At 46.6% G+C, this 23,042-nt stretch overlaps 1 protein-coding gene across 1 annotated transcript in view; it reads right to left on the bottom strand.

The window, feature by feature from the left end:
• Positions 1-23,042, bottom strand: part of ARHGEF19 (Rho guanine nucleotide exchange factor 19) — a 368,972-nt gene that overhangs the window by 97,692 nt on the left and 248,238 nt on the right. The window contains exons 6-7 of the mRNA XM_078642838.1: positions 16,428-16,678; positions 4,269-4,429 (exon numbers count right to left, since the gene is read on the bottom strand). Coding sequence (XP_078498964.1) covers positions 4,269-4,429; positions 16,428-16,678 — 412 coding nt within the window. The remainder of the gene's footprint in view (positions 1-4,268; positions 4,430-16,427; positions 16,679-23,042) is intronic.

Genomic DNA, 23,042 nt, shown 5'->3' on the forward strand with positions numbered 1-23,042 from the left:
TGGAGTGCTGGGCGACCTTGCTGGGACCAGTGGGCCACTCAAACTCGGGCCGTAGGCGACTGGTGCAGTGGTGGTTCCAGGCATCGGGTTTCTTTTTCCTCAGGAGACTCGGAGTCCTTCTTTGGTGTTTCTTCTGAACAGAGCTGCTGTTCACAGGAGATTCGGTCTTTGTGGAAGGCAGTCAGTCCTTCCAGGAGTTCTAGAGGGCGCTAGCTGCAGGACAAGACGATTTTTGGCGCAGGATCTCTGGAATCTGCAGACCGCCGGTAGGGCTGGGGCCAAGTCAGTTGTTCTCTGCCGTCTCCTCTGCTGGGTGTCTTCTTTCGTCCTTTTTCTTCTTAGGTTGCGGGAATCTGAATCCTTGTTTCAGGGCTGCCCCATAAATACTGTATTTAGGGGGCATTTTAGGGGTCCGGAGGTCAGTAGCCAATGGGCTACTAACCTTAGGGTGACTACACTCTTGGTGTGCTCACCCCACGTGGGGGAGTGTGCCCAATCCTTAATCCTGATCGGGGAGTGCCTGCCATCTGCAAGATGGCGGGCACTGAAGAGTGGGCTTCACCTCGCCTCCCCCACCTGAGGGGTGGGGTTGGCAGAGGTGGGCACACCTTCTGGGCTCGCTAATTTTTCCCACCTGTCTTCCCGCTGAAAAGGAGGGGAGACAGGAAGGGGGCCTGCTTCTGACAGCAGTAGAGGTTGGGGGTCGCATTACAAAGGCTGCCAGGCCTTTGAAGCTCCCCTGCCACAGATGGCTCTTTCTGGCGTGGGGGAGGTGTGAACACCTCTGCCCGGGAAAGGCTTTGTTTCTGGGCTCTGGGAGCAACTGCTCCCACCCTATTGGTCCAGAAATATGTCTTGTGGTGGCAGGCTGGTGTGTACCAGTCAGGGAACCCACCAGAGTCTGGTCGTTTTTCAGGGGGCATCTCTAAGATGCCCTCTGAGTGCAATTTTCATTAAACCCCACACTGGAATCAGTGTGGGTTTAATGTGCTGAGAGGTTTGATACCAAACTTCTCAGTTTTCAGTGTAGCCATTATGGTGCTCTGGAGTTCGTAATGACAAACTCCCAGCACCATATATTCTTAATGGCAGCACTGCACTTACAATGTCTAAGATTAGACTTAGACACTGTAGGGGTACAGGGCTCATGCATCTGTACCCTCACCACTGGTATAGGGCACCAAGCTGGAGGGGTGACTGATCTATGCCAGGGCAGTGGGTTGTAGGCATGGCACACAGGGATGAGTGCCATGTCGACTCTTCACTTTGTTTTGCACCAACACACGCAGCCTGCAATGGGAGTGTGTGAGTGTGTGTGTGTGTAAAGGTACAGGGCATCTAAGGCTGGCACAATAAGTGCTGCAGACCTAAGAGGTCTTCCCTGGCCACAGTGCCCTGGGTACCTCTGGTACCATTTACCAGGGGCTGACCTGTGGCCAGAGATACCAATTGGGTTTGGGTACAGTTTTGGGGAAAGAACACAGTCCCTGGGAACCTGATTGGCAGGGACCCAGGGGACATCAAGTCAAAAGTGCATCAGTAGTCTGACAGAAAGTGGGGGGTTACTGCAACAGAAACCCAGCTTCTCACATCGATGTCTCCGCTCCCATATCGAACATAATTGTCCATAACTTCGAGTGGATGACACAATCAAATACAACGGAAATATCGACAAACCCTAGGAACAAGTTCCCACCCTTTTTCTTTCCTATTAACATGCTTAAATTCAGGCCCTGTTCAATTGTCCCAACTCCGCTGCGAACCCATTTTGAAGGTCTGTCAACATTATCCTTGATTCCGCCCACTCCTGTAGCCTGTTCAAAATAACACAGTCCGATAACTTCACTAAAGAATCAAGCAAAGAAATCGGCCTACAGCACGCAGGATTGTGTCGGTCATCATTTTTGTAAATAGGTAGATTATTCATTCTGACCATGTCGAGAGAAAGCCTGTGTTGCAACAGGCCCTTAATACAGCAGTTAATAAAGGTCCTCATAAAGCAATATTAGCGTTCTACAGGTCCACTTCCACTGGGATAGCATCAGGACTGGGTGCTTTTCCACCTTTACTCATCTCCTTGTGTTTGCTTTGTTTGCCTTAAATTGGCCGGGTATGACCAGACGTGGGACCCTTGCTCACTTTGCCACTGGATTCAAGCTAGGCTGGCTGATGAGGGTGTTACCCTGAAACCAGTCCCAGGATGTTTGTTTCCGGTCCAGGGAAGACCTGGTTTGGCAGTTAGGGCTGGGCTGTTCCCATGAGGCACAGGGTCAAGACTGATTTGCATATATCTTGGGCTGAACTGGGGTGGCGAAGTGAGCTAAAGAACGATGATGGATTCAACACAGATCTGTGACTGGGGGTGAGTATCTGAAAAGTTTAAGTGCTCCGTCCATCATCTTGTGTTTGCTGTTACCACGCGTACCATTACATTGCAAGTCATTTCAACGAGTTGCTGTAGGGGGCGCGCTGGTGTTGGATTTACAATACAACACCTTTCCTACTGTTGCACAAACTGGAGTAGGAATAGTAAATAATACTATTCCTAAGTCCAGCGCGCCCCCTAAAGCAAGTCATTGTAATAACTTGTGGTGTACTGGTTTGTGTTGTAACAACGCGGTCATTGTAACAACTGCGCTGTAATGGCATGAGATGTTTCTGTATGCGTTGTAAAGAGACATATTCTCCCAGGGGCCTTATCTGCTCTCAGAGGTGCAGGATTGACTACCCTCCAGAACGCAGTATTATCTTTAATTGTGCTTGCTTGATGTAAAGCTTCCCATACTTCTTGTCTCAGTCATAGTTTTCTGTGTTTAACTGCCTGTTTATACACTAATCGGCAAGCCTGAACCTCAGATCTGCATCTAGGTGTTTTATGTAGTGCGTCCTTTAAGCTCTTATTTGCCTTGGTATATACTGAGTCAAACCATCCCTTATTCTCTTCTCTATGTTTGCGGTAACTAGTAGACTCTCCTTCACCCCCTTTGTTACTGCCAAAAATGCGCTCATAATAGCTTTTGGGTGAGCATTTTTCTCTAGACAGGTCTCAAAGGCTTCCCCCTGATTGCAGATTAACTGTTTTAAGAATCCCTCAGGGATAATTTGATGCCACTACAGGGAATAACCGTTGAGAGTTGCTAGATCTAACTCTCCTGGCTTAGCCATAGAATAATTACTATGCTTTTTGGATAGCAACAAATATAAAATTTGGACAGACTGTGGGAAGTGATCGCTTAGTGAGGTAGAATGAGTTTTAAAATTGGAAGCATAGGTGGCACAATTATTGGATATTATGATGTAGTCAACAATAATGTCAGCATTAATCCCATTAAAGTGCACCTAAATGGGGCGTATGGGGATGAGATTTCGTTAGAGAACGCCAAATCATGTGTAAACATCAATTCATTTGGCCTTTCCCCATATTGATTATGTATAAAATGTGTTTGGCCTACATCCTCTGAGTTGATCAGACCACATATTTTATCAGAGGGTAAACTACATAATTTAATATTAAAATCAACCTCCCATATGGCTACCAGATTCTTGCTTCTGGTAGTGCCAAGTCGCTTCAAATCTTTATCCACTGTTCTTAGAGTTATTCCTATATCGCCTATGGTTGCTTTATTATAAAAGTTGATCACTGCTAGTCGTGCTGGGCCAGTACCTTCACAGATAATTACCTGACAATAGAGATTAACTTCTTCTTTCGTAATTTTAACCAATTGTAAATTATTAGAAGCACAAATCCATAAGCCACCTTTTGATTTTCCACGTAATGTAGGGGAGGCTGGAACATTAAATGTTCTATACCCATTTATGTGCACGGACTCCGTAAGCCACGTCTCTTTGAGGCAAAGGAAATTTAAATCCTCAATAAATTCTAGCCATTCCGCAATATTAATCTTCCTCCGGAGGCCCGCCACATTACAGGACAAAAATCCGATCGATTCAGGGCAAGTTTTAGGAGGACTCACTGTTGATTAGTGGGGAAGCTGGGGTGAGATCAGTGGTTAATTGAGTGAAGGACTCAGATTGCAAGGTGTTTGCCCAGCTACGGCATTAATTTAGTAAACCCTGCTGCATAATTTATTTTGATGAACTTTAAGAATTTCCTACCCAGAATGCACTGCATTTCATGCTACAAAGACAGCTATGGCAGGCCTAACTTTCGCCTTGGATCTGAAGCCAATAATGGGCATTAAGTATCCTGCTAATGTGTGGTGGCGGAGAGGAAAATTAGAGAGGGCAGCGATGTGTGGAGCACTTACTTTTCACTAACATCCTTCACCTCGGGTAGTTTGGAGAAGAGCCACTGCTTGTCCTGGGCTCCCAGGCACTCGTGCAAGTCTGGTGAGTTTAGGAAGTGGTCCACAGCGATGGAGAGACTGTGAATGTAGGAGGACTCAGATGTAATCAGCTCAAACTTAGCCTGTGAGGAGAGGCAAGAATAAACAGGGGGACTTGTGAGTAAGGGATCAGATATGTAAGCAGCAGTGGGGAGTCAACAGGGAAAAAGAGAAACAACATGCTTCAGAGAAACACAAAGAGGGGCAACGGAGGCAGAAGTGTTATATAAGACAATGGTAAGGGGAGTAGGTGAAGAATGTTCTAAATACTTACCAGTAATCTTCATTACCACAATTCAAAGTCTATCTTGTCCTAGACCTTACAGTTTGAGGCGATTCCACCTCTGACGGAGAGATTGACCACACTCAAGAACTGAAGGTCCCATTGCAGACATGAATTTCTTCTAGATATATCACCTCCTACAAATGATCCTCCCTCCGTCCAACAATTCCTGCATCACAAGTAGTTTAAATAGAGGTGCAATAAAGAGGATGGAGGGCTGTGGACTGCGACAAGGATCACTCCAAGTCGGGATAAAGAAGATTAACGGTAAGTAAATGAACCAATACAACCTCAACTCCATCCTCCTCGTCCCGGTCCTAACAGCCTGAGGATGTACCAAGTTAACAAAGTTCCATCTACAACAGATGCTGCTGAAATTAATTGAACAGAAATATCAATAATGACTTCATTGCTGTATTTAAGACTGCAGAACCGCTTTCTATGGCATTTTGCCGAAACAAAGATGCACTGACTGACTGCTGACTCGAAGAACACTTGCCTTCGATAACGCCTTATCTGTTAGAAACACTATCTAGCTGCAGATTCCATACCTTAGAACAGTGACACTCAAAGTATGGCCCAGGGGCCGCATGCGTCCTCCTGACCTTTAATTGGGGCCCTCTGGTGAATAGCAGCACTGGGCTGCTGTTCACCAGACAGAGCTGGAGCATTCAGAAAGCTGTGAAAATAAAAAGGCATACTTTATTTACAAGCTAACTAAAGTAAAGGTAAAAAAGGTCTCCTAGCCAACTTATATTTAGGAACACCTTTAGTTTTAAAGACATCTTGCATTAAACATGTAAAAACATCATAAACTCTGCAAACTTAAAATAAGTATATTTTAATAACATGCATGAGCGTTTTACCTTAGTAAAGTAGATTGTATCACTGCACTGAGAGGCATTTATTAGCTGTGATTGTTTTCAGACATGATGATGGAAGCATTCATGCTGCCCCCATTCTGAAAACAATGCATTAATGAACCAAGAGGCAAGTCATTTGTCAGGTGCACCTTGTGTATAGCCTTGGTTGTTATATAATTGGAACACCATTATAGTTTATCAAATGAAACACAAGAGAAGGTTTTGTACAGCACACATCCTGAGCTCGTACATTTTAAGGGGCTCCCATATGTGGTGATGAAGAAATAGGAAGCAAAGTGAAATTAACCAATTGTCTGGGATCCCACAATTTCGTCAAGTGGGAAAGCAAGGACTAATACCAGGTTTTCTGGTTTCACATTTTGCAATTCAGCCACCAGTTGTATCTCTTTCCCTCTTTTGTTTTTCATTAGAAGATAATGGTTTGACTTTAATTCTTGCTGCATAAGAATAGAGCATTGGTAGAAGACAGAAGTCACATGAAGGCTCGGTTAGTTGTCCACACCATGCTTCTGCTTCAGGTCTCCCTATGCCCACCTTTCACCACCCTGATCCTTGCATTGCTGCAGCCCTTGGGCAAGCCACAGACAGTTCTTTGCGGCCCCAGGGGAAATGTTTGCGTGTACCCATGCCATAGAATATTCCCCAGGCGTCGGACTGGATCCGGAAATTGTTCGCATTGGTAGGTGGTGTCGTTAGTCTCTGCGTGGCGTCGTCTACATCGGAAGTGACGTTCACAATGCCTATATAGTCGTCACTCATGGGCACTGACTTCGGGTACTTTTCGCGACTTTCCACGCCAGAAGCGTGGAGCCACGAAGTACACTGACTACAGGTGTTGAAAACAAGGTCCCTGAAAGGGAAATATCCTGTCCCTAGAAATCCGTTCGCAGAGCGGGGAGGATGTGTGGGTCGGCAAGGAATCTGCGGCTAGATAGAGTCTCTACCAGATAAGGCGATACCGAAGGTAAATACCTTGTTCATCTGATAGAGATTTCTCGCTGCTGATTCCTTACCTTAGAATTGATACCTAAAAAGTGCCCACCTCTAAGGACCTGACTATCCAGATAGTAATGTTTGGTGAATGTGTGCGATGAGGCCTACATTGCTGAATGGCAGATATCCAGGACCGGAACCCTGCAAGCTAATGCAGAGTTTGCAGCTTTAACTCTGCCGAAATGAGCACGCAAACCCGCAGGGGGTTGCTTCTTGGACAATGCGTAGCAGATTTTGATGCTGAGCACGAACCATCTGGAGTTGGTCTGGCTGCGGTGCGGGATGAGGGCGGTATGTAGTGTAACTTTACGAGCGGTGCCATCACACCACAGTGCAAACAGCATTGCGATTTTGGTGTGGAGTGGCGTTGTCTGGGAGGCCAAGGCGTCGCCGTGTAGCGAGGCGTTGCGAAGTGCAATGCCCACAGTTCGCTGTGAGAGCAGTGGCTAGGTGATGGCGTCAGTAGGTGTTGTCAGTGAGACCTGTCGGCACCGGCTTTGTAGACAGTGTTGGGTTGCTTTTACTGTAGCAGCACAAAACACACAGTCTCCAGTGCTGAGGGCAGAAGAGCTTGAAGTCTTTGCTGTTCCTGAGACTTCTTGAACAGGGGGAAAAGCTCTACTTCAAGCCCTTGGAGAAACTCACAAAAGTAGATTGCAGAAAGTTCAGTACAGTCCTTTCACTGCCCAAGACAGGAGCAGTCACTGCAGGCTAACACAACAAAGCACACAGCAAAATGGTAGTTCCTCCTCACAGCTTCTCCAGCTTTTATTCTTGGCAGTCTTCTTGATCCAATAGAGTTCTAAAGTTCAGGGGTCTGGGCCCCAATATTTTTATCCCGAAATCCTTTGATCTCTTAGGCAGAGAGTGTCTGTGCCCAGTCAGAACCAGTTCTGCCTTCTCTGGTGTGACTTCCTGGCAGGAGGTAGAGATGGCATGGTCAGAGGCAGATCAGGCCCTTTGAGGTGCAAGGATATCTCCTCCCACTTCCCCAATTGCAGTCCAGGCTTATTCAGCCCTTTCCTGACCCACCTAGAATATCTGGAGCCACTCCTGCTCCCCAGCCTTCTGTCATCCAAAACCCAGACAGGCAATCCACATTCCAGCAGAGGCACACAGGATGACTGAACAAGAAAATACCTACATTCTAAAAGTGGTATTTTCAAACACAGAATGTAAAAATTACCTTCACTGAAAGATGCATCTTTAGATTTTGAGTTCAGGCATACTAAACTTTATTTCCTATCTAATTCTCCGGGCCAGTTATGTTTATGAGATGTTATAAACAAAGTCGATAAGAACACAAGAGAACCACATGTCGATTCCCATCAAGCTGCACAGCCATGTTTCAAACGAATCCAATGAATTAAATCATGAAATTCTACGCTTATACCACAGTTTAGTTCATCATTTATCCTTTTTATTCGTTTGTTTAGTCAATTCATTTTACTCATTTTTGTTGCACTTCATGTGGTTCTCCAAAAAAGCACAAGAATGATGAAAGTTTCCACGTGTCACACTTTATTGTAAAAACGCCCAAAGCATTTCGGACATAAAACCCTTCTTCGGGGGCATCTATGAAAATAAAAAATAAACACATCACCAATAATTGCCAGTGTCATGATTATAATACAGTCTACAAACCCCATGCACTCATATAAGTATAAGACTGTAAGCCTGTTGCCTGTGCTTATGTCCACATTCTGAATATGCCTGTTCCAAACAGTAGCGAGATTAACATCGTCCTACGTTTGCCCGTGTTACCCCAGAAACCATTGTCTGAAATTTACTCAGCAATGCTCCACTCGCTGATTCATAACCCCTCCAGCGGACGCTCACTATTCTGCAACATTCACTGCCCCACGCTTACAGTGACACATACTCTTCTATCTCCAAAACAAATATTTGTGTGAGCTCTCTACTCGTGAGTCATCCATATTCCTTCTCTTACGCAGCAAAAGCCGCGGAATACTCTTGCTTGTACCATCGGCATAAAGTGGCTTGGCTGCAACCAGCTACCGCCCACTTTTGTTCACTGAACTCTCCCCAGGTGAGGAATCCCATACGAGCAAACATACTCTTGCTCTCATATTGCTGCACTCAATTACCCTGAATGCACCAGTTTCAACTCGCACAGACTTAATGAAGCGCTTGAATGAAATTATGTTCCTCAGTTGAAATTCTTCATGGCAGGGAAACAAACACTCTTGTGCAATGTCTTGATGTTAATGTCCAAAGTATAATCCCATTTCATCATCGATTGTCTTTTGCGGGTGCAAACTCTCCATTAGGACAGAAGGTTTATTTGAATACAGATGCAAGGTGGTGAGTTGCACACCTATGTAATCACATGCTCTCAGTAAACTTCGCTTAACGTACAGACAGAGCGCAGAGTAAGCTAGCACGCCCAGCAGGTTTAATTTTGAGAGTACGTTAAGTGAAGTTTACTGAGAGCATGTGATTACGTAGGTGTGCAACTCACCACCTTGCATCTGTGTTATAAACAAAGACCCCATACTGTCCTATAGGGAACAGGTAGCCTTGCAATAGCGAAAAACAAAATTGGCCGTAATTCGCTATCAGGACATGCCACACACACCAGGGCATGTCCTACCTTTCCCATACACTGCACCCTGCCCACAGGGGTACCTGGTGGCTGACATGTAAGAAAAGGGAAGGTGAGGGACTGACTAGTGTGTGCACTCACCAAGTCGACAAGTCAGTTACAAACTGCGCACAGACTCCACAATGGCGGGACTAAGTTACCTTTTCAGGGCTACTCATGTGGGTGGCACAATCAGTGCTGCAGGCCCACTAGTATATTTTTGTTTCATAGGCCCTGGCACACTCAGTGCACTTTACTAGGGACCAACACGTAAATCAAATATCCAATCGAGGAAACACCTATCCATAACACAATTTACCACAGGAGCACTTGCACTTTACCACTGATCAGCCGTGAGAAAAGTGTGCAGAAACACTATGCCAGCAAAAACAGAGTCAAAACCGGGAGGTCAAACAGCAAAAACTCAGGGAAAACATGCCAAAAGATACCAAGTCTAACAGTCTTTTGCATGTCCCATCCGTTCTTTACTGCGACATACCCCACGAAGAGTTGGCTGTTCACCCAGAACTCTTTCGAGCAGTCAAGGTAGAACAATAACGGCCTTTTTTTGGTCAAGATGATGAAGTCACTCCTCTTCCTTGGAGGGATGAAGCAGAGCCTAAAAAGCAGGCAGAGTGATGGTTTGGCCTGCGTGAAACGAACTGACCACTTTCTGAAGAAAAGGAGCCCTCGTATGAAGCACCAGTTTGTCTGGGTAGATGTTAAGATACGGAAGCTTGAATGACAAGGCCTGAAGCTCACTGTCTCTCTGGGCACATGTCATTTCCACAAGAAAGGTTGTCTTGATTGTAAGGAGCCTGAGTGGACAATTTGCAGAAGCTCAAAAGGAGTGCACATAAGGAAGGTGAGGACAAGATTGAGATCCCACTGGGGCATAACAAAGGGAGTGGGGAGAAACATATGTTGCAAATGTTTAAAAAAAACGATGTACATTAAGGGATGGGAAATGGAAGGCTGGTCAGGCAACTGAAGAAAGGCAGAAATTGCAGGTAGCTATCCTTTAACGGTGTCCAGAGCAGAGCCCTGCTGGGCAATGGAAAGGACGAGCATGAGAAACTGAGAAAGATGGGCAGAAAGAGGATCAATCTCTCTTTCTGAACACCATACCACAAATTTAGCCCAATGGCAGATGTAAACAGTCTTGGTAGAGGGACGGTTGGCTGGCAAAATAAAGTTACAGACTTGAGGCAGAAGGTCAAAATTGGTCAACTGTGAATGGCTACACAATGGAAGCGGGACATGGATTGGTGCTGTACGGCAGAAAAGACAGTATTTGAAAGCAGGGGTTGCCAAAGAAGTGGGAAAAAGTATGGCAACAGTGGGAATCATATAGGGGGAACTGGGAGACTCCGGAAAGCTAGCAGAGGGGGGGGGGGCAAGATAAGTGTTAGATTTTTTACCTTGATTGTAGCGTGTTACTGGACAGATAGCATTAACGATTGTTGATTGTGTCATATCATATGTACGAGATATGGAATATGTAACTGGAAATATTGAGCTGTTTGATACTGACGTATGTTTAATAAAAAGATTTGTTTTTTTAAATTGGTCAACTGTCGCCGCTCAATCTCCAAGCAAGAAGGCGGAGCATTGACAGATTTGGGTGGAGAACCCTCCCCTGCTGCTGGGACAGAACATTCTCTCGAAGGGGCAGCCTGATCCGAGGACCGATGGACATGCTGAATTGCTCAGGACACCAGACTCTCTGTGCTCGGTCTGGAGCTACGAGGATGACTTGGGCCCGGTTGTTCCTGACCTTCTTGAGCACTCTGGGTAGGAGTGGTAAGGGCGGAAAGGCATGCAGGTGCCCTGAGCCCCACTTGAGATGAAAAGCGTCTGAGTGAGAGCTGCCTTGGAAACTCAGCGTGCAGAGCTGCTGACATTCCGAGTTCTCCGCTGGGCTGTGGCAAACAGATCCCACCAAGGCTCTCCTCATTGCTGAATGAGACCTTGCACCACCTCCGGATTGAGACACCATTCATGATCCACTATACACCTTGCGCTGAGTTTATCCGCTCTGGCATTCAGAGAACCTGCCAGATGTTGAACCACCAGGGATATGCCCTGCTGTTCCAGCCATGTCCGGAGATACACTGCCTCTTGACAAATGGTCCATGACCTCACCCTGCCCTGCTTGTTGCAGTACCACATGGCATAGCTTGTCCGTAAACACCTGCATTAGCCTTCCCTGTATGGAGGGTAGAAAGGCTTTCAATGCCAATCAGATTGCTCGGAGCTCCAAATGGTTGATGTGGATTTCTGATTCCGCTAGAGAACAGCCCTCTGATTTCCACCTCTCCCAGATGGCTGCCTCATTCCAAGAGTGACGCATGTGTCACCACAGTGAGATCTGGTTGGAAAAGTGAGAGGGGTTCTGCCGCTGACCCAATTGCAGTTCATACACCACCACTGCAGGTCCTTTGCAGCTCCTGCCGAGATCTGGACTAGGTTGGAGAGATTCCCCTGATGCTGTGCACGCTGGAACTTCAGGTCCCAATGCAGAGCCTGCATATACCAACGGGCATGCGCCACAAGCAGGATGCAGGAGTCCATGAGGCCCAGCAGCCTCAGAATCAGTCTCACCAAAATCCAGGATAGAGGCTGAAACATCCGCATCATAGCCTGAATATCATGGACTCACCATTCGTGAGGATAGGCCCAAAACTGCAATATGTCCAGAATGGCTCTGATGAAAGGGAACGACTGAGAGGGAGTCAGGTGTGACTTCGGCATGTTGACAGTCAACCCCAGCAAATGCAGGAAGTCCACCGAAGTCTGGAGGTTGGAGATGACAGCCTCGGACATGCCCAACTTCAACAGCCAGTTGTTGAGATAGGGGAAGACTGGCACCCCTGATCTCCGCACATCAGCAGCAACCACCGACATCACCTTGGTGAACACTCGAAGGGCCCTGGTGAGGCCAAAAGGGAGTACGGTGAACTGAAAACACTTGTGGCCCACTGTGAACCGCAGGTAGCACCTGTGGGCAGGCAGGATGGGAATGTGAAAATAGGCATCCTGCAAGTCCAACGTTACTATACAGTCTCCAGGGTCCAGGGCAGACAGGCCCTGAGAAAGAATGAGCACCTTGAATTTCTCCTTTTTAAGGAAGAAATTAAGAGAACATAGGTTGAAGATAGGGCACCGTGAATGTTACTTCTCGCGCAGATGACGAAAAAGTGCCACCTATTGGCGCAATGGGGTACTGCTAAGGAAAAATTTCCGAATCCAGTCAGACGTCTGAGGAATATTCTAAGGCAAGGAAATATGCAGCTAGAAGTCGCTATCAGACATTAACATAATAAGAACATTACAAATCCAGCCTGTAATGCTTCACAATCGTAAGTTGTGAAGACCTATTGACACTCAACGTATTTCTTGGAGGGGCACCACCTGCGTCTGCCCAAGAAGTCAAAACTGCCTTAGGTGAGCAAACCTGGATGTGAGAAGGTACCACGTTCCCTAATGATTTATAGGCTTGAAAAATAGCTTGCTTAACGGGAGAAGGGGAACAGTGAGAAGGCACAAAGAACTCACCCCAGGGAATCGATAGGGCATCCAAAGCTCAAGCCTGAGAGCATAATTTATCTGAGCAGAGACTAGAAGCATTGCGTTGTGGGGAGATGCAAACAGATCCATCCAGGGTGATCCAAATGGGTACATATTCAATTGAACTCCCTGATTGACAGATGGTAAGACACTGAAGAGGAAAGATTCCAAATGAGACAGTTAGCACAGAAATTCAAATGATCCCAGATGTAAACTGATCCTAGGACGACTAAGGAGGCAAAAGTCAGATCCACCACTTGATTCAAATCCACGCTCTTTGTCCCACCTTGGCGACTGAGATATCATCTTGTTACCTGATTATCCGTTCTCACTAAGGCATTCCCTCTCCCCAACTGGAGGGCAAAAGCCTGCTGTGCATGCCGCACTACAGATAACTCCCTCCAGTTGGATGAACTGAGGTTTTCCTCTCCTGTGACTAGGGCCTCTTCATCTCAATCTCACCCAGTGTTGCCCTCTTACCCCAAAGGCTGGTATTTGTGGTTAACTATAGTGGAGCAGCATACTGCAGTGGGATTCTATTCAATAAATTGTTCTCTAGCATCCACCAACCCAATTTCAGAGTTATTTCGAGAATGATGGGTATAAGGGATTTGTAATCTTGCATGTTTTGGACCACCAACTTTGAACATAGTTCACCACAGGCTTCAGGTGGTTTTGCGCCCTAGGGCCAACTGCAGTCGTAATTGCTAACAGTCCTTGCGCTTTTAGCCACACTCTTGCTATTGCATTGGACTGACTCAAGAGTTGCGTGATGTGCTGAACTTTCACAATTCTTTGGGTAAGCAGGAACACAACACCTAACAGCGTGTTGAATTGAGCTTCAATAAACATCCTCTCCTGCGATGAGTGAAGATTGGTCTTGTAAGAGTTGACAATAAAACCCAAGTGATAGAGAACACTGGTCTCCAATTAAAAGTTTTCTTGAGCCTTCAAAAAAGAGCAAGGCTATAATAACCAATCATCATGATACGGGAAAACTGTGACACCACACAATTGAAGGTGAGCACCAACAGGAGCAGATACCATGGGGAAGACACTGGAAGATATTGCAAGACCAAAGAGCTGGGCCTAAAACTAGAAATGCGGGTCTCCCATCACAAATCAGAAAAATTGTTGACTGGAAGGATAAATGAGGACGTGAAAGTAAGCGTCCTGAAGATCTAAAATCACTAGTAAATCATTCTTAGAGAGCAACAGAATGATCATTTTAAAAGTAATCATTTTGAAAGTCTCCACTGAGTCATATTTTTTCAGGTTGTTGAAGTTCAAAACTGGTCTCTCGTCGGAATTGATGACCAAAAACTGGGTACAATAAAATCGCTATCTTTTTTTATTCAAAGGTACTAAGACTGCTCGATTATCTAAAGGCACCTAGACCCCCAAAATCATTGCTTGAATCTTCAACACTTCTTTTAGCCAGCTGTTCAGTTTGAAATGTCCTTGGTGCAGACTCAGAGCACAAGGAATACGGCACTCATCCTTCATCAGTTGGAACACCCATTGGTCTGTGATGCAATTTTGCCAGTGATGGCAGAAAAGTCTTAACGTGCCCCAACTTCTGTATAGTAATTTCTGGGACTGTTAGGTTGGGTTTTGTTTTCAAAAGTGGCCCAGACCACAAGCCACGAAAGGGGCGTTTGTCCTGGATGTTTTGGGAGGAATGTTTAAACATAAACAACTTCTTACTCAACACCAATCAGAATGGCCTGAAAATCCTTCCTTCTTCCGCTGCTTTATGCACCATTTCATACAGTTCATTACCGAACAGCTTCATTAGACTTCTTTGACTGGACTCTAGTTTCCAGGACTTCATCCACAGAAGTCTATGACCTGCTATTGTAGAACCTCTGAGGCTGCCACTGCCTAGAGGCTATCAAATGTGACATCTTACAGGAACTTCTTTCATAATTGCCAAAATACTATAAGGATCCTCATTTCCAAAATGGTGCTAACTTTCGGCATCTGTGAAAAGGATTTATTGTAATCTTTAATGATATATATATCACAGAATGTTAGCTTTATCCAGATCTTCCCCACTCTGTACATAAAATGTCCTTTATAACATTATGGATAGGGAGATCAACAGCTTCTTTGTTCGTATACTGGGAACAGCAACCTTCCTCTTGCTGGTGTTTTCCTTCGAAACCAAGTTTTTTTTCTAATTAGACTCAGCAAATTTGAAGAATTTCCTCCTCATCGTCCAGCTGCAGCACTACATCATGCTGCTTGGACTGTCTAGTTTAGCCCTCCATCTTGAAGACAGGAAAGAGACCCATAGAGCATTGTCTTTCCTGCTTTATAGTTCATAGTAAAGAGATATTGCTTTTCAAGAGATCTCACTACTAAGATGGTGCTGCCTCCTTGTTACCAACCGCACGCACACTTACGCATTGGCAACGGTCTAACTCATTGCCACGCAGCTTCTTAACTGCCCAGCCTCAAATTGTAAATTACTCCCCACCCTAGCCCAGCAAAAAAACTGGGAACACCTCCAATAGCGGCACACAAAATGAATCCCTGCGCCCTGCTACAGTGGTAACAAATAAGGTAACAGAAACATGTAATTAAATTAAAAAGAAATGTTTGAATTAATAAAAAAAAATCCTAAATTATCCTTGTCCATCAAAGAGCAGTGAAAGATAGAGGAAGTGGTGGAGGGAGGTTGAATCATTTATTTGAGGTGATAGACATAGACGAAAAAAATCATATCTAAAATAGGATATTGGCTTCTGGGGCTTGGTTCATCTCTCAAATGTAAGAATGAGGAGAATGCAGAAGAGGGAGTAATGACTGTGATTAAGGGTGCTGAGATGAGGAAGTTAAGTCATGAGGGACAGAAAAGGAAAAAAAGGGGGGAAAAAGGTGTTGATAAGCAGGCTCGGAGAGATTTTATCTGTTCATGCCTTGATAATTTGAGTCGGGATTTATAATTTGAGTCAGGAGTAGGAAAAGGGGACAAGGCTGCTGAGGAGCGAAAGAAATGAGAAACAATACCATTATCAAAGCAAATGGCTGTAACTTAATCAAAGGCGAGACCTATTGCATTTTCAATGCTTGTCTAATTTGGTATGAAGGAAATATGCATAAGAACCTCTTGATGGGATGTTAGGGTGGGCCACAAGACTTTCCTATCCTACTACTAATGCTGTCCAACTTCCTTCTAATTTTGCTGCTCATGTGGGACTTAAAATAAGTTATGATTTGTAATTACTCTGCATAATTAAGCATTTGAGGTGTGTTTTTCCTGATACTTATGTGGTTTGTAACAAAATTATAGTGCTTGACAGCGCGGGTGATCCAGTCGGTGTTGTGTAACAAAAAGTGAAGGGACGGAATGGTAGACACCGAAAACAAGCTGCATACGCGAAGCCGCATTTTCGTTGCTATGACAACGAAAGCTTCGCAAGATGGCGTCGGACTGTCCACAGTCCGTACGGACACGCGCATGCTGTCTGCTATGGACAAATGGCAAGAGCAGCCATGTTTGTCCATGCAGACGCGTGCATGAAAGTCCTCTGCAGAATTTATTCCAAAAGGAGCAGCGAGAGCGCTGCTTTTGCCAGGCGAAACCTAAAAGATAAATGGGGGAAAAGGTGAGAAAGAGTACAGGAAGAGACAACAACACAAAAAGAAAAGAGTGGGATATAATTGTTAAGAAGAGAGGCAGTAGAGATGAAGAGATGTAAGGAAGACATTACAGTTTCTTCCCTGCTCTACTAGCTCACCTCCCGCAGCTTCCGCTCCTGCATGCTCAAGGTGGCAAGCACCCCACTGCCCCTGACGTCAGGGATGTCCTGCCAAAGTGAGAAAGTGGAGCCCCGGGAAGAGCGCTGTGAGCGGAAGGAGCTGGTGGGGGATAGGTTAGCCTTGGGAGGTGCCTCGCCATCATCATCATCCTCCAATGGTGTGTCCTCACGCTGCTGCCGCTGGATCTCGCGATTAATGGCAACGTCACTGTACTCCTGGTAAAGGATAGCTACAGAAAAAGTAGCAGTAATCAGAGCAGACATCATTCCTCACTTAGCAAAACACTGCAAACTTAAGTGGATAAAGACATTTTGTTAAAATCAACTACCTGAGGCAGGGATTAATCTTTACAATATTTAAATATTTTTTTGATAATTTTTATTAAGCACAAACCAGGCCAAACTGACATTAAAGCACCATGCAGACATACAAAATTAACTTCACATTGGGATAAATTTCATCAATCAAGAGTAACTTACCTGGTGGGAAAGGAAATCTTTAGCTGGGATTTAGCAAGTGCCCTGGTTACCTAACTATAGTCACTGGCGCAGATTGAAATAGACTAATTTTCTATGTCTTCTGAATCAGCGTTTGGGTTGAGGTAAAGAAACTCTCTGAAGGTTTGAGATATCATCTATTATCTTTTAGATTTTAAGCCCTACAGGCGTAGGTTGTTTTTGTTTTGGAGTGATAGGGTGCTGCGGGAGCAATCAGCTTTTTACCAAGTTACTTAGGAAAGGCAGGTAGTATGCCTCACAGGTTGTATTAAAAACTGGTATGGCTTCCAGAGGGAGTCACTGAAGTATTACTACGATTCTGCTGGTCTAGCCTGATATAAGGAGATCAGTAGACAAGCAGGTGTCCACTTGCAGATCTGTCAGGAAGGATATTGAGAGATAGTGACGAAAGATGACCCTCAATAGCACTGCAGACTTAACTGCAAAGAGGGAATCCTGTGGCATGTGTGCATTTTGTTAGTCGATTTCACAATTTTTGATGTTACGTGCTAGGTATAGCTACAAGTTCAGTGACAAGTTCAGTACTATGCTTTAGCTGACTAGGAAGACGGCGCACTAATCAACTGTCAGAACTACAAACTTGGGAGTGAGAGTTTACGGAATGTGGAAAAAAGCGAGGAAGCCATTTCAGTGACCTGGAGTGACCAGCAAAGGGACATACAGTACAAGGGGTGTCCAAACTGCTGATGGTAATGTCATACACTGACTACACTTTCAGGTAGATACTGAGAGAGCCGGTGATGTCCAGGCTGTCAAGAAATTATATAAGGGGCTCATTGTGGAGGTTGGACAACTTGGAAAACAAAATGAACCAATAAGGAGCACAACAAGACCAGTGGTCCTGGTCAGCCGTCCAATATGCATAGCATACTTGATAACTCATACTGTGGCGGTTTCTATGCTGCATCCAGGGAAACCGCAATGCTGCACACCTAATAAATCGTCTAAGATACATTTCTGGTAGTGAGAGTAGACTGGCGTATGCTACTCGTGGAGTGCTCGAGCAGTTTGGCCCCATGCTCTGTTTCTTTGAGAAAATGGGTTCTTGAAGGAATAGAGTGAAAATGGACAAATGATTCCAAATTGCAAGTTAAAGATGGAGAATGGGGGTTCCTTTCTTGCAATACCTAGTTCGTTATCAGAATGCCAAAGTCTTGTGGAGAGTTTATAATGTTTGGATAACACAGCCGAGATAATGTTTGAAAGTAGTTTATTCTAGATCAACTCTTTTTTTTATTTCCGATTTCTAAGTTAAAAAAAAATGTCTATCAAAGACCATGTAGTTTGATTGTCGAATGCTGCTTCAATCAGTTCTGTGTGAATGTGTTTCAAACAGTTAGCTTCATTACCTTGCTATTTTAGGTGAGTAGCACTGGCCAGGGTGTTTTGTTTTGTTTTGTCAATTTTTGGATTTGCCTTAGGGTGGTGAATGGGTGTTAGTTTCTTTAGGTAGGTGTGATTGGCACTGGCACTTGCAGAGGTCATTTCTTTTAGTTCAGGAATGCTGACCACCAGAATAACGTTTATTTTTAGTCTTTCCACCTGAATGACACCAGTTAATTTGTAATTGTAGAAAACTACGTGTAATAGGGGAAAAGATGTGTTCTAAAAGCTTTACAGCCTGATTCATCAACGGGACGGTTTGCGTGGCCCTAATAGCGAATTATAGCGACTCGCTATAAAGGACACGCAAAACGGTATTCATGAATAATTTAGAGAAAATAAAGCGAATCGCACGCGGCCGCAAATACCGGTTGCGACTTTCGAAAATCGCATATAAATCGCTATTTCCGGCAACATCCGTGTCGGATTTGCGAATTCTCTAATAGCGAGATCGTCAATAGCGGGACCTAAAATAGCGCGATATCGGGAAAACGGGAAGTCGCATGTCGAGCACAGCGATGACATCACAACCAGGAAGCAGCCAGGGCCCACCCCCATACACCACAGTGAGGCAGACCTCGAGTCAGCAACTGGAAGAGCTCCAGCAAATCTGTCAGGAAAGTACTGAGCAAGTACAGTGCAGCAATGTCAGAGGAGCCAGTTCCTGGGCCCAGCAACACCACAGGGCGGAAGAGAAAGCTGAAATTCTCCGAGCAGGAGCTGGAGAATTTAATTGAAGGGGTGGTGGCCAACCACTCCAAACTGTTTGAGAAGGACTCCAGGAGGGTGGCAGAACAGGAAAAACGCAGGATCTGGCAGGGTATAGCGTCCACGGTGAACTCCGTGGGTGTGGCCGACAGGTCACTGGACGAACTGAAAAAACGCTGGTACGACCTCCGAGGTCGTGCCAAAGAGAGGGTGGCAGAGCGCCTTGGAGAATCATCGGGCACAGGAGGGGGAGAACCTACAGTCCCTCCAAACACCCCCATGGAGGACCAGGTAGAGAACACCCTGGAGACAGAGGCGGTCATCGGAGTGACTCGTATGGACTCATCCCGCACCACCCAAGACACCCGAGGTAAGTGGCATGCGACTGCGACCCTGTCCCCTATGAATGTCCATGACCAATTAGCCTCCCATATTGTTCCATAGTCATGCCATTGTTCCACATCAGGTAATGCCCTGAAGCATTGTGGGACATGTAGTGTGGCCACAATGTAGATTTACCACAATGCAGCCAGACAGGTTCCAAAGTACGCAAAGCCATAGCCAGTCAGGGAATGTCACCCAGCATGCATGTAGCAACTGCACGTGTGACAGATACATGCAACTAATGAACGTCCACTTCCCCTCACAGGTGGTGCAGACAGCAGCGACAGCGAGAGGCTGCAAATAGATGAGGAGGCACCGGATGAGGAGGAGGAGGTTCCGCCACATACACAGCCACCAGCCCCTGCCCCAGCAACTACTCCCGCAGCCAGATCCACCACCAGTGTGCCACCAGCCCCTGCCCCAGCAAATACTACGGCAGCCAGATCCACCACCAGTGTGCCACCAGCCCCTGCCCCAGCAAATACTACGGCAGCCAGATCCACCACCAGGGTGCCACCAGCCCCTGCCCCAGCAAATACTACGGCAGCCAGATCCACCACCAGGGTGCCACCAGCCCCTGCCCCAGCAAATACTACGGCAGCCAGATCCACCACCAGGGTGCCTCCTGCGTCTGGCGCACCAACAACGCCTGCCGTGACACCACCAGCAGCTGGTGCTTCTACATCAGGGCCAGCGACAGCGCCAACACAGCGGCCACCCACTGTGTCAGGCCAGCAGAGCAGGCGTGGCACGCCTCGCCTGCAGACCAATGCACCTAGCGGCAGGAGGGGGATTGTACCGGCGCTGCAGAGAGTGAGCGTGGAAAGACGCATGCTCCGTATCCATCAGCTGCAAGCACGGCAGCAAGGTGCCATACAGCTACAGCTGTACAACATTGGGCGCAATGTTGCCGGAGTGGGGGACCGGATGGACCGCATGACGGCAGCCATGGAAGGTGTGGGTGAGGGAATGGCCAGCATGACTGCAGCCATGGCAGGTGTGGGTGAGGGTATGGCCCGCATGACTACAGCCATGGAGGCCAGCACTGCTGCAAATACATCGCAGCGCAACCCAGCACGCCGCCGCCACCGGCAGCTATTGACCAGGCTGACCGCCTACACCAGGTCCAATTATATAATTAGCAATGCCACATCACAGTTGTCGCGGCGGTCCCTTGCGCAGCAGCAGCAGCTCATCCAGTGCTGCGAGGATGTGGCCAGGGTCCTTGAGCACCTGACCAGTGCCGTGACAGCACTACACCGTCCTGATCTACCTGCCACTGTTGGGGGTGATGATGCCAGTGAGGGGACATCTAGTTTGAGCAGCCACTCTGCCTCACACGTAGGGACACTCAGGCGCAGCACCAGGCCCACAGCAGCTGCACGTGCCATGGATGAGGATGAGCCACAGAGGCGTTTGGGTGGTACGCGCAGGAGGCGCACATGACTTTCTATGACTCTTACAGGCACAGGCTGAGTATAAGCCTGCCCTGTCCTTTCGCACAGCAGTATGCTGAAATACTGTTAGCAAAGTCAACATTAATAGTTTTACAATTATTGTGAATGAAACAAATATATTTATTTTAACAGCACACATTGGCGTAGTGTCATTATTGATTTTTGCATGCATTTGTGATTTGTGGGGTGAGGGTGGAGGGTGCATCAGAAACTGTTCAGTGTGATGTGGTTGCGACGTCTGTGGCCTTCAGCAGGATTCTCCCCGTGTGCAAGGCGCGCATGAGCAGGTGGCCAGTCGTCCCCTTCAGATTCACTGCCAGATATGTCGACTGGTATCCGGCGCTTGGTTGCAATGTTATGCAGTATTGCGCAGACAGCCACAATGCGGCAGCACATTGCAGGACTGTAATACATGGCCCCACCTGTCTTGTGCAGTATGCGGAACCTGCTTTTGAGCAACCCAAATGTCCTTTCTATGCAGTTCCTTGTCCGAATGTGCGCAACATTGTAGCGCCGTTGCTGGGGTGTAGCAGGGTTGAGGTATGGGGTGAGGAGGTAATCACGGAGGGCGTAGCCACTGTCACCTGAATGAGAGGAGCAGAGGGTGAGTGCCTGTGCTGCGCTGCTACTTCATAGCAATGTGACATTGTCGACAAAGTGTACTTACCAAGTAGGTGTCCTTCCCCAAAGTCTCCCCTGGCCAGTCGTGTGTGGAGGCCGCTGTGCCGGAATATATAGGAGTCATGGGTACTCCCTGGGTACTGGGCCACAATGTCAGTGATGTAAGTCTTGGCATTGCAGACCATCTGTATGTTGAGGGAGTGGTAGGACTTCCGATTGCGGAACATATACTCCGTGGCAGCTGGTGGGCAGATGGCGACGTGGGTGCAGTCTATGCATCCGAGTACATGAGGAAAATGTGCTACATTGTAGAATTGTAGCTTGGTCAAGTGCAATTCCTGTTGACTGGTGGGAAATTTTATGTATCGGTGTAGCTGGGTCAGCATTGCATCAACAAAAGTCTTGAGGCAGCGTGACATGGTGGGCTGGGATATCCCCCCAGCAGCCGCTACTATCCCCTGGAAGCTCCCAGAGGCCAGGAGGTGCAGGCTACACAATACCTGCACATGTGTAGGCACCGCATTGGTACGCCTTGTTGGGTGCTGCATCAGGGGGTCAAGGTCGTGTATGAGCTGGATTATCATTTCCCCATTTAGCCTGTATTTAGCATATATCTGCTCTCTTGTTTGCCCCAGCAAGGTCACCCGCTGGCGGAATATCCTCTCCTGGATCTGGCCTCTCCTCCGTGCTGCTCGCTGTAGCCTTCGGCGCCTCACGACCATGTACATTCCTGGCATTGTGGAATTCCTAATGCAGCTGCTGAATGTCCTTATGTGTGATTGGGCAGCCCTGAACCTGTTACTGATTGGCCAACTGTTTTTTGAATTTTTTTTTACATGGCTTTTATGGTTACCACCTGCTTTGAGTTGTCCTTAATTTGCGCCGCGCAAACTGCGATTTATGGGTTTTTCTCTATTTGCGGTATTTCATGAATACCGATTGCGATTGTTTAGCGAAATCGCTATTTATTTCGCATAATCCGTGGATAGTCGCATTTTCCGATTCGCTAGTGCTCTCCTACCGGGATTGTGCGATTATTATTGTGTATTCGCTATTATGTGTTTGCGATTTAATGATGAATGCCGATTACCGACATTGCGCCCGCAATTGCATTTTCGCAGCTATTGCGGGCGCAATTTAGCTTGATGAATCAGGCTGTTAGTGGCCTTTATAAACCCACATCTGTGTTGCATTTTTGGTCTAGCACTTGAAATAAAGGACAAGCAACAGGTTGCAGGGTAAGTGGGATGGCAAACACCTCCATTAGCTCCTGTATTGTACAGGAATAATCTGGGGCATGGCTTACCTGTCCCTGCAGAAGTACTTGGACTGGGAGCGTTGACATCTTGATAGCACCAGAACTCCTCCCATACCTGTCACTAATGCTACAGCCACAGCTCTCTGACTCCTGCAGTGATCCTGACATTTAGTAATCATGTATGTATCTCTCTCTCTATATATATAGGGTATTTCTATAGTGCAAACCTAGTCAAAAGGCAGCGGAGTACTGTAAGTGGTCAAC

This window comes from Lissotriton helveticus, chromosome 5_1, assembly GCF_964261635.1.
Source record: "Lissotriton helveticus chromosome 5_1, aLisHel1.1, whole genome shotgun sequence".
Lineage (NCBI taxonomy): Eukaryota > Metazoa > Chordata > Amphibia > Caudata > Salamandridae > Lissotriton > Lissotriton helveticus.